Here is a 12,796-nt window from a genome sequence, read left to right as displayed (position 1 = left end):
TTTAAGCCCCATATCACAATTTACAAATGTATTTAAAGATTAGTATCTTATCCAAACTGCAATACTAAGTACCTTGAATTTTTGAGCTAACAATGTTTAAGTCTCTTGAAGTAGGAGGGAATTGACTAATTTTTAAATATATTATAAACTATTAATATATTTTAAATAGTATGCTTAAAAGTGGCTACCTTGTGTCATTTGTCAATACTTAAGTTCTGAAGAAGGTCGGGAGATTTTGTTTTGTTGTCCAATAAGTAAAAAGAATAAATGAGATCTTTTAGGATCATTTTCTTCTATTCAAATTTATACTTTTAAGGTCTAAACAAATGTTATATTTTTGGTACTTTAGACTTAGTTTTTACCCCTTACTACTGAACTTGCCTATAAGAGTAAAAATAAAGCCTTAAAACTCGTATGTGCAATGTTTGGTAATTTAAAAGTTTGAAGTGTTAAACAGATATATGTCATCATCATTGTTCCATCAAGACAAAACAAATATGGGAAGTACACAATTTTCATAACTGCAAGTCACTTGTTTGGAGGATGATTGAGTGAGGCTACTGTTTAATAGTACATTCTAATCCTAACACCTGAGAAATTATGGTGCAGTTTAGACTAACTTTCGCACGCCTACTATTTTATCAAGTAATTTGCTACCTCTCAACAGCAGAACTATTAGCTAGCTTTGTCTGCCAATGCTTGGCTGATGGAGAGAAATAACTTGGTGTTCTTTGTCTCCTCACACCACCTTATCGTATGCAAGCTCCGCCCTCATATGGAATTCATGGTGGGTCTTACACCAGCGACGCCATCACATAAAATTTAGTAGATAATTTCTCATGTTAGAGACCTTTCTTGGCTCTTGCAGAAATGCAGGTTAGACTGCGTACAATAGACCCTTGTGGTCCGTCCCTTTCTCAAATCTCGCGCATAACGAGAGTTTAGTGCACCGGGCTGCCCTTTAGAGACTTTTCTTGGCTACCTCAAGGTTGTGCCCTCAAAAGAGATTCACATTTTCATAATCCATGGAAAGAATTGACTTGGTAGCCTCAATGGCCAAATGTTTTGGATCCTCCTAATTTATATCCTAAGCTTTGTTGTGGTGATACTAATATTGTCTCCTTTTGTCCGAGGGTCTTTCGGAAACAGCCTCTCTACTCCTTTGGGGTAGGGGTAAGGTGTGCGTACACACTACCCTCCCCATACCCCATTAGTGGGATTTTACTGGGTTGTTGTTGCAATCTATATCCAAGCTCCGAAACTTCAGCGATGCACTCAAGTTCCAAATCTAGGGCCGCCGGTCCAGGAATGCAGTAGCTGTAGATATTCATCAAGTCTACAGCCATATTTCATTTGTTGCTGCTCCGATGTACCAAAATGAGCACAGAGAACATAAAAGTTTCTCCTTTCTCGTACATAGACACATTGTCAAAGGGGTGAACTTCAAAGGATAAAAGAAACTGCAACTTGTTCATCCTACAAGCCCAAAATCAGATTACTATCATCAGCCAAAGAACAAGAGGCATGATCAATGGATGCATCCTTCTCGCTCAGCCCACTGAAATATAGGGGGCTCGCTACCTGGACATTGTAAAAGACACAATTTTGAACCCTATATGAATTGGTGTGTATTGTCTTCAATCGAAATATTGTGTGCAGTGTAGCTAATTTGTTCCATTTATTCTATGCACTACTCTCATACCTGTCCATGTACAATTTGTCCTAATGTGAATAAAAAAAATATATACAAGGAAATAAAAAATACAGCTAAGTAATCTGACATTATCTCCTTCAAGGATAGAGTTGTCATTTCATACTCCCATTATATTTGGAAACAAAATACTACTTCGGATATCTCAAGGAATGCTTTTGTACTTTGAGTCCTAAACCAATATCTTTCTCTTTTATGTTTCCCTTTGTCAATCGGCAGTGATGAAGAGTCGATCAATTCTCCGATTAACTTCATTTGTTGAAATCAAGTCTTAGATTGTTTTCTATCCTTTCTTCAACAGACATCAACTGAAAACCATCTCAACGCTACCACCAATTAGCCATTGTTTTCCACCACGTGAAAGCAAACTATACAGTGCAGAAAACATGGTGTTTATCGAACAACTCTTGCAAGTATATCTTCAATACATTGATGCTACCATGACTTGAGTTGCTAAAGACTCCCAACAAATAGCTGTGAAATTTATACTGTACTCCAGCCAACTTCTTTCCTCACTTTTCGTTCCTTCATTATTTTCCTCACCATTTCAACCTCTTCCCACATTCCTACAGAACTATATAGGTCAGAAATTGCTACATAGTATCCATCATTTTCCGGGTCAGAGTCAATAGCATGTTTTGCAATTCTTATACCCTTCTCAACCTGACTGTGAATTTTACAAGAACTTAGTAAAGAACCCCAGATAGCTGAATCAGGAGCAATTGGCATGGACAAAACCAAAGCTTCAGCATCATCCAAATTACCAGAACGACCTAAAAGATCAGCCATACAAGCGTAGTGCTTCAGTGTAGGCATCAAAGAATAATCTTTCATTCTGCTAAATATGGACTTTCCTTCTTCAGCCAATCCAGCATGAGCGCAGGCTGAGAGAACAGCAAGAAAAGTCAGTTCATTTGGCTTATTTTTCGACTGTTCCATCTGTTTGAAAATTTCTATAGCAGATGTTGCTTCTCCATACATAGCATAGCCTGAGATCAGTACGTTCCAAGAGACGACATCTTTCTTATCCACTGAATCAAATATTTCTCTGGACTTTGTTAGCTGTCCACATTTCGCGTACATATCAGTCAAAGCAGTAGCAAGCAAAGTATTCTTTTCAAACCCAACTTCCTTGATGTATTCGTAAACTCTCTCTCCTTTCTCCAGGGAGGAAACTTGAGAACAAGCAGAGAGCAGAATCAGCAGTGTTGCAATAGTAGGCTTGTAGCTTTCTGCAATCATTTTATCAAAAAGGCCGAAGGCCTCTGTAATTTTTCCACAACTAATATAGGAAGTCATCATTGTGTTCCACGTGACAACATCCTTATTAATCATCATACAAAAGAGTCTCCACGATAAACTCAGGTTCTTGCTTCTTCCATACATATTTATTAGAGAATTGGCAACAGAAACATTTTCAAGCATCAGACTCTTAACAACACGGCAATGCAGGGAAAGACCTAAATGGAATCCTTCCAACCCGGAGCAAGAAGAAATTACAGATATCAAGCTGTTGACATCACATTCAATTCCCAAGTGTTGCATTTCTCTGAATAAATTAATGCACTTGCCTTCTAACCCAGCTTTGAGATAGCCAATCACCATTATGTTCCAAGCCTCTGTAGTTTGTCCATTTCCTCCATCAAATAACTTTTCCGCCAAGTTCACGAGTCTAAGCTTACAATACATGGCCAATAATGCATTACAGACCATGTGATCGTCAACATAGTTTCTTCTCAAGATGAATCCATGGAAAGCCTTAGCTTCAAAAATCTTCATGGAATTACCTAGACCAGAAAGCACACAACTAATTACCATCCCATCTGGGGTTATCCCACTGGCCTGCATTTTCAAGAACATATCAATGCATTCGACCATACACTCAAACTTTGCATAAACAGCAATTATCGACGTCCAGGAAAGCAAGTCCTTCTCATGAACCTCACAAAACGAACAATATGCTTCTTCAACCGACCCACATTTTGAGTACATTGACAGAACAGAACACTGAACAACGTGATGACTAACAAAACCAGACTTAACTGTCAGCCCATGCAAGCATTTCCCCTCTACCAATGCACCTAAATTTCCACAAGCTTGAAATCCACCCTCTAACGTCCGAAAATTCGGCCTTACCTCACCTTCCCCATTCTTATGCATCAAACAAAGATACTCCAACCCCTTCTCACTCTCCCCATTCTCCACATACCCCTTTACAATTGCAGTCCAAGAAACCACATCTCTCACATTAATTTCATCAAACACATCAGCAGCATACTCCATAAACCCGCATTTCGAGTACATATAAACCAAAGATGATCCAACAGCAGCATTATTACCGTGAAAAAGATTCAATTTTGAGACTAACCCATGAATATTTTTGCCATAATAAATCAACCCAAGTTCCGCACAAGCAGAAACAACAATGGGAATCGTAAACTGGTTAGGCAGAGCATTAAAACCTCGCATATTGGAGTAAAAATCAAGAGCTTCTGAATAATACCCATTGGAGAAATAAGCTTTGATAATTGAATTCCAAAGAAAAGGGTCTTTAAAACTGATTAAATCAAACACTTTTCTTGAATTAATGAGGTGGGGTTTGTTAGAGGCGTATAAAGATATAAGCTTTGCTGCTGTGTAACCGTTGTTTGAGTGCCCAGTTGTGATTATGAAAGCGTGGGATTTAAGAAGGGTTTTAAGTTCAGAGGTTCTATTGGAGAGGAATGTATTGATTATATGGTGAAGGTATGTTTCAGTTGAGTAGCAGAGTTTGTGAAGTTTAGTTGTGAACATGGGGAGAGTGTACAATGAGAAAATGGAAGCAAAAAGAGGAAAAGATCTTGTACTTTTGGAGCTGTGGCCTGTGGGGGCCTTGTTTAAGGGGAAATCTTTCTGATGTCTCTGTTTATTACTAACAGTGAAGTGAAGGGTCGGACAATGAGGTTTTGGTTTATCCTACATTTCTGTTCCAGTTTTTACGGCTCAAATCGGTAATGTTTTAGTTAAGTAACAGTAATTTTATCACTTGGGCCAAGATTACCTTCATTGTTTATTATTAATAGTCAAATAAGAATATTATAAGTATTCGTGAGGCCTTGAAAAAAAGTGGGTTGGGTGGGTGGGTGGGTGGGGGGGGGGGGGGCGATCCCTTGCCCTACTAATACTAATGAGAGTAGGAAATGCCCTACACTCTTTACACTCTTTGCAAGTGTGCAAAAAATAAGAATTAGATAAAATCAAATACCTTCTCATCATTTTAGAGTTTATAACATACCCTAAATGACATATATTATATAGGATAATACTAAATAATTGAAAAATAAAGAATCATTTTACAAAAAAGGAAAACAAATTAACATGATTATTGGACACAAAATATTTTAAGCTTCCAACGCAGTTCTGGCCTCTACAATGACATAAGTGTGTCCTCTCCAAATAAAGAGAGGCGGAATCATAATTCGAAGTATACGAGTTCTAATTCTAGTCTTGTTAAATTACTGAGTTTACATTAATAATTTGTTTATAATCATTGAATTTGCTAAGACAAATATATAATTTACACTAAAATTACTGAGTTCGACCAAATCCATAATAAAAAAACTAGCTCCGCCTCTATTTCCAATTTTTATATCCCAGGAATACATCATATCTCCATAAGAATCGCGTAGACAATGTGAAACCCCAAAATAGCACGCTTGAATTGTCCAGAGTTGAGAGAAATCCAGCTTCATTTGCAAAAGAATTCTAGACCCTCGACGCAACTGTAACAGAAAATAAAACACATGGTTTGAAGATCGTAAATTTAGCTTTAACATCCTTTTTCTATTCAATATATTACTTAAACCTTCTTTTTTTTTTTAAATTCAGTATGTTAAATGTATTTAAAAAATATTAAATATTGATCAGTGAACTAATCTTTATATGATAATTGGACTAGTTCTAATTTTTAGAGATCGTGGTTATTTAATTATAAGTGCGTGACTTGTAAACAACAATCCGTTGTAGTCTAGGTGGTTAGGATACTCGGCTCTCACCCGAGAGACCCGGGTTCAAGTCCCGGCAACGGAATTTCTTTTTCCTCGAGTCCACTTTTTGTCCTGAGAAAGAAAAAGGTGCACAACCATGAATTGTTTTTAACATTCATTTCAATCTTATATAGAGGTGGCTTTCGTTCATTGAAACATTCACTTAACTATTAATTAAGTATTTATCATTATGAGACGTCATATTCTTGACTTCTATTGTTACTACTTTCTTTTGCATTATTTTTTGAACTGAGAGTCTATCGAAAATAACTTTTCTACCTTCACAAGATAGGAATAAGACTTATGTACAGACTACACTTCTCAAACCCAACTTGTAAGATTCCACTGGATTTTATTGTTGTTATTGTATATCCTTGACTTTTGATAAGCAAAGAAATGATGAACTATAAATTCCACCAACACCTGGTTGTTGGAAGAGCTTAACTTGTCTTCGGAATTCAAGAGCCGAGGCCGGTGATGTTTGAGTCATTGCTTGCATACGCCTCAATATTCATCCCGATACCTTATACCTCTCACTAATACAAGTATTGAAGAACTTTGTCGACCAAGGATTAGGGGGAAAAAAAAAACAAATAATATTTTTTGTGTTTGCTTGAATTTGAACTGTAGTTACCAAAATTTTCACTACTTTATTGATCGTTTAAGTCACCTCCTTGGCTGCAGAGATGAACCTAATGTATTAGCTCTGGATTAACTTAAGCGTATTAACTTTAGTTCAGCCCCTATGTAAGATATGAAAAAATAGGTTAAAAAATGGTCATAAGGATGATCAAATTTTAACCAGTTCTCTAAATTAGACATATTTTAGGAATAAAATGAATTGTGCATCTGATTTTTGAGAAAACCGGAAAAAGCCAACTATAAGATTGTAAATCATTAATTGATGATTAAAGCATCTATAACTAATGTTATTAGAACATCCAGGTTGTAAGCATGTGCTTAAAGATTCTAATTAAAGTGATAATATTGTTAAGGATGTTCTTTCAAGGTCTGATTCACTAGTAATAATAAAACTTAAAACATACTCATAGCTATTTATTAGTCCGACAAAGAATTAAGTTAAACTTATATTAAATCATACTACATAAAAAGAACAAATGGGTCACAGCTAGCAAAATAATCTATTAGTACTATAATTATTGGTCGGTTTGGATGACTGCATGCTTGTCCTTTTTTTTTTTCCAATTTAATTTATATTCTAACATATTATTGTAGGTATCATACTTTATTTTTTTAGGTTATTCATTAGAAGATTTCCTGTAATTATCTTTTAGTGCATGATAGTGTAAAGTTTCTTACTTTCTTTTAAAGTGTAACCATAAGGCATGACTTTCTTATACACTTTTGTTTCCTATCCACTGCATATAGTAATTGGTTGTCTCATATCGTATGCAGTCCAAAACGATATGATAGAACTTTTTTTAAAATTTTATTTATTATTATTATTATTATTATTATTATTATTATTATTACACAGAGAAGTATTTAGTCGAGAAAAGATAGAATAATATTAAAAAGAATTTTTTTTAGGAAAGGCAAAAATGAGCCACATTTAGGGGTCGTTTGGTATGATGTATGCAAAAATAATTTTAAGATAAAAATTTTGTATCGTCTTATCCCTGGTTTGGTTACTAATCCTGGGATAATTTATACTAAGATTAAAAATAGTACCAAGATAACTTATACTTGTCAGATGGTGGAATAGTAATCCTAGGATAAGTTATCTCGGGATAAAGCAGTAAAATTGATAATCTCATGATTAATACAACATACTCCCTCCGATTCACAATAAGTGACCAATTTACCTTTTTATTTTAGTCCAAAATAAGTGTCTATTTATATAATCAAGAAAAAAATTAATTTATTTTTCTAAAATTACCCTTATGTACGTATCCCTAAAAGTCTTTTATTCCTCACATTAAATTACTAAAATTAAATTGCAGCAACTAAAAAGTCAGTCAAAGCCTCGAGAACAACTACTCAAGTTTGTTTTTTCAAAAATATTTTTAAAATTTTAGCAAAAGTTTCAAATTTTATTTTGAATAATGTAGTGATTTGATAAGAGATGTAAGTGCTACGCTATAACTATGTTGCAATATTAAATTAAGGGTAGTTTAGTCACACTAACTATTTTTGTGTGGAACTTAGTATTTCCTTAATGGGTGTGCCCAAGACAAATTGATCACTTATTGCGGATCAGAGGGAGTACCAAATAGTCAATAAGAAATAATATCAAGATAACTAATCATAATATAGTTAATCCCAATATAACTAATCTCACCGTAACTATGTATATTATCTTTTTATTCTAAAAGAAAATTTCCTTTATGTCACACTCTTTTTGTCACAATGGCCCAAATGGGGTTATTAATGTAAAATCACACCCAAATTAGGGGTTTTGCGCTAATTTTATACCAAAAATTATCACGACCCGAAATTCCCACCTTCGGGACCGTGATGGCGCCTAACATTTCACTTGCTAGAAAAGCCAATGTTAGAAAAAAAAATTTAACCATTTTTTTTAAACAAATCAATTTAAGTGAAAGTCATTTACTGAAATAAAGTGCAGAAAGCCACAACAATCGAATCATCAACATACACCCCCAAATTTGGTGTCACAAGTGCACGAGCTACTAGAATAATACAAATAAGGGTCAGAATAAAATTCAAGTTGTTTGAAAGATAATACACATGTAAGATAAGATAGAAGGGAACTTTAGAACTGCGAGCGCTGTGCATTTATACCTCAAGTCCCTTTGAGTAGTTGAATCCGAGCAAGTCTATGGTACGCCGTTGAGACCAACTCCAAAATCTGGACAAGAAGTGCAGAGTATAGTATGAGTACAACTGACCCCATGTACTCCGTAAGTGTCGACCCTAACCTTGACGAAGTAGTGACGAGGCTATGACAGGACACGTACGTAAACAACCTGTACAAGTATATACAAATACAAAGCAACAATAATACAATAAATAGCACATTATAAATTTGGGAGAGAACATGCGAAGGGGGATGATATGATAATTTCAGCAGGAGAAGTACCACTTAGCAGCCAATTAATTCCTCAACAATAAAATGAGCAACTGCTAATATGAAAATGGCACGACACCACACATCGTGCTTTTACTCTCATTCCTCTCATAATTTGATAAATAAATAATAATAATTGGTATGGCATCACCCTTCGTGCTTTAACTCTCTTTTGGCACGGCATCACCCTTCGTGCTTTTACACTCTCTGAAAATGGCACGGCATTACCCTTCGTGCTTTTACACTCAAAAATGACACGACAACACCCTTCGTGCTTTTACACTTTTTCTCACCATGACAATGATAGTATAAATAATAAAAATGACACGACATCACTCTTCGTGCTTTTACACTCTTTCTCACCATATTCAACAATAATTAAATCAATAAAAAATTCATAAATATTGATCAAATAATCAATAATAAACTTAAGCAGGAATATCTTAATTAAATAAGTAATTATTCAAAATGAAATAAATTCCTCCAGCATGATTTGACTCAACCACAACGCATAAGTACTCGTCACCTCACATATACATTGTATCCGCACATTAAATCACGTAGCAAATAGACAAATAAATTCTACTCCCTCAAGTCAAGGTTAACCATGACACTTACCTTGATTTGCAACCAATTCAAGTTCCAATAAACCTTTGCCTCGCGAATTCGTGTCCGAAAGCTTCAAATCTAGTCACAAATAATTCAATATACTCAACACAAATCATAGGAATTAATTCCATATGAATTTATTAATTTTCCGGATTAAAATCCGAAATTCATTTTAAAAATCGTCAGTGGAACCCACGTCTCGAATCCAGGAAAAACTCACAAAATCTGAACTCCCGTTCCGATACGAGTTCAACCATACAAAAATTATCAAATTCCGATGTCAAATGGACCTTAAAATCTTAGATTTTGTTTTTTGGAAGATTTTATAAAAATCTGATTTTTCTTCCATAAATTCACGGATTCATGATGTAAATGAGTATGCAATCATGAATTATAATCAATATAGGATAAGGAACACTTACCCTAATATTTTTCTTGAAAAATCTCCTGAAAATTACCTTACCCGAGCTCTTAAAATCCAAAAATGGGTAAAAATGATCAACCCACGAATTTATATGCTCTGTCCAGGGCTTTTCGCACATGCGACTAACTTAGCCATTTCTGCGGTCGAGTAGTCGCTTATGCGACCTCGGCCTCAACCCATCTCTGGTCGCTTCTGCGACCTTGGCCTCAACCCATCTCTGGTCGCTTCTGCGACCTCGGCCTCAACTCATGCCTGGTCGCGACCTCGGCCCATCTGCTCGCTTCTTCGACCTCGACCTCGACCTCGACCTCTACTCATGCCTGGTCGCGACCTCGGACCATTTGCTCGCTTATGCGACCTCTACCTCGTCCTTGACCTCGGCCCATGCTTGGCCGCGACCTCGACCTCGGCACATGCCTGGTCGCAACCTCAACCTCGGCCTATGCCTGGTCGCGACCTCAACCTCGGCCCAAACCTGCGAGCTAAATTTTGCAGGTGTGATTGCACAAGAAGGCTAAAATTTCCAGCAACTATTTAAGTCTAAATTTCGATCCGTTAGCCATTTGAAACTCATCCGAGGCTCCCTGACCTCAACCAAATACACCAACCAGTCCTAAAATATCATACGAACTTAGTCGAAACCTCAAATCACATTAAACAAAGCTAAAACTACGAATCATACCCCAATTCAAACCTAATGAAACTAATAACTTTCAACTTCTACATTCAATGCCGAAACCTATCAAATCAAGTCCGATTGACCTCAAATTATGCACACAAGTCATAAATAAGATAACGGACTTATTCAAATTTTCAAAATCGGATTCCGATCTCGAAATCAATAGTCAACTCCGCGGTCAAACTTTAAAAATATTTAGCCTTTAGATTTCTAGTTTTCGTTAAATGACGATAATTTAAGCTAGGGACCTCCGAATTCAATTCCGGATAAACGCCCAAGTCTCAAATCACGATACGGACCTACCGGAACTATCAAAATACTGATCTGAGTCCGTTTTCTCAAAATGTTGACCAAAGTCAATTTAGTTGAGTTTTAAAGCTCTATTTCACATTTTAATCCATTATTTACATAAAAAAAAACTTTTCGAAAAATTATACGGACTGTGCACGAAAGTCGATGAATGATAAATAGTATTTTTCGAGGTCTTAGAACACAGAAATGAATGTTTAAATTAAAGATAATATTTTAGGTCATCACAAAAATGCCCTTCCTGTTAGGTTTTGAATTTCTCTCCTTGATTCTCTCTCATCCATTGAATGACTGTCTTCTCAATACATAGGAAATATCAAACATGCAAACTCTCTTTCCCATAACCATATTTTTTCATCTTTTTTGTAGTATACGCATATACATTTCGAATTTATTCATCAATAAACATATACTTGATTGTGTATTTCGTATATCTTTCGTATAATAAGGTCTTCAAAGTCATAATATTTAAACAACCCTAGATGGCCGAAAACAAAATCCTAATGTATATTTTATCCCTCTTCAAAGCCCTATTACTTAAACAAACCTAATACTTGATTGTTTTTCATCTCTTACTCACCTATGTTCTTCTACGTGTGAGTGAATAAGTATTTCTACCACACTATATTTTATACATAAATTTATAGTTTGACTCGAAGTTATAGATTCAACGGAACCTGTCATTAGAATACTAAATCAGTACATCTATCCCTGTGCGTATCATTTCGTGTTTGACCGGACACAAGATATTTATTTATACGGGTACGTATTTAAAACCTAAGAAAATATTTTGATAAAGATATTGTTGTATAAGTTTTCTAATTAGTGGAGCAAATTTGGAAAAAAATCATAATATGAGTCTTTTGACATATTTGAGTTTGTATATTTCCATATGGTACATATGACATTGTCATTATGATAACGAAGTGGTTAAGTGCGTGAACTTACAAGTAGGATCGATGTCATATTTTTTTGTAAAAAAATTATATGCTCTTCTAGTATTTGAAAAAAATATTCTTAATTAGGCTAATAATTTAACCACTGAAATTACTTACATTCTAGTTAGCCTAAAGAATCCTCCATTTTAGTTAGCCTAAAGAATCCTGTGAGTGAACGAACAACCTATTACTGGTGCGACTATCTGGTTTGGTTTGAATAGAGTTGTTGTAGAAACTAATGGTGTTAGTTGAATTGTATTAACTATTTCGGTTACAAAATTGTATTGATAACTATAATTTTTGAATCCCCGTGTAGATATTGAATCCTATTTACTAACAAAACTATTCACATGCCAACCATTTTACTTCTTAATGAAGTATTTACACCTCTTATTTACTCTTCCTAACTCTTTCGAATTCAAGATTGTTTTAGTCTTTTAAAATGATATAAAAAATGAAAAAAAAAGATACAGTTATAACAAAAAAAACACGAGAGCTGGATGAAGATAGAATTTTTCTATCATTTATAGTTCAATAGAAAATACACATACCATAACTGGATTAACTTAAAAATTAAAGCTAAAAAGGGGAAAAAGCAACACAAACATAACCTAAAAACTAATTAATTTCAACCGAATCTTCAGAAGTTCCTTGTCCTTTCACTTGCACTTTGAAGACAACAAACAATGGTGCAATTTCAACCAACTCAAATTTAACGACCCAACCTCGCTTGAACCACAAAAATTTTCCAACCTTCTTTGAGCCTTCTTCGATCACCAATGGTCAATCCTACAAAACCACTCTTTGCCACCATATTGAAGAAGCGCAGTATTATTTATTTCAGGAAGATGCTCGTAGATTCATTTTGGAATATGCTGCAAATAGAATAAAAAACCATTAGTAATATATTTTAACCCTAAACTATAAAACACAAAGTCACACTGCCGGAGGCATCAAAAATATACCGATGCATATATTTATCTGGAGTTAAGGCATCAAAAAGAATAGTAAGAAACTCATTCAGCCCAAACTCATAAGTACTTCAAATG

At 35.1% G+C, this 12,796-nt stretch overlaps 1 protein-coding gene and 1 non-coding gene across 2 annotated transcripts; one reads left to right on the top strand and one right to left on the bottom strand.

The window, feature by feature from the left end:
* Positions 1–1,143: 1,143 nt before the first annotated feature.
* Positions 1,144–4,649, bottom strand: LOC104096232 (pentatricopeptide repeat-containing protein At4g39952, mitochondrial). The gene is made up of 2 exons (XM_009602573.4): positions 2,011–4,649; positions 1,144–1,581 (listed from the first exon to the last, which is right to left on the bottom strand). The coding sequence occupies exon 1, from the start codon at positions 4,502–4,504 to the stop codon at positions 2,195–2,197; it is 2,310 nt and encodes a 769-aa protein (XP_009600868.1). The 5' UTR covers positions 4,505–4,649; the 3' UTR covers positions 1,144–1,581; positions 2,011–2,194.
* A 1,057-nt stretch (positions 4,650–5,706) lies between these two features.
* TRNAE-CUC (transfer RNA glutamic acid (anticodon CUC)) lies at positions 5,707–5,779 on the top strand. The gene has a single exon. It is a non-coding gene; the product is annotated as a tRNA-Glu (tRNA).
* Positions 5,780–12,796: the final 7,017 nt, after the last annotated feature.

Source organism: Nicotiana tomentosiformis, chromosome 5, assembly GCF_000390325.3.
Source record: "Nicotiana tomentosiformis chromosome 5, ASM39032v3, whole genome shotgun sequence".
In the NCBI taxonomy this organism is placed as follows: domain Eukaryota; kingdom Viridiplantae; phylum Streptophyta; class Magnoliopsida; order Solanales; family Solanaceae; genus Nicotiana; species Nicotiana tomentosiformis.
This window is presented reverse-complemented; position numbering and strand designations above follow the sequence as displayed.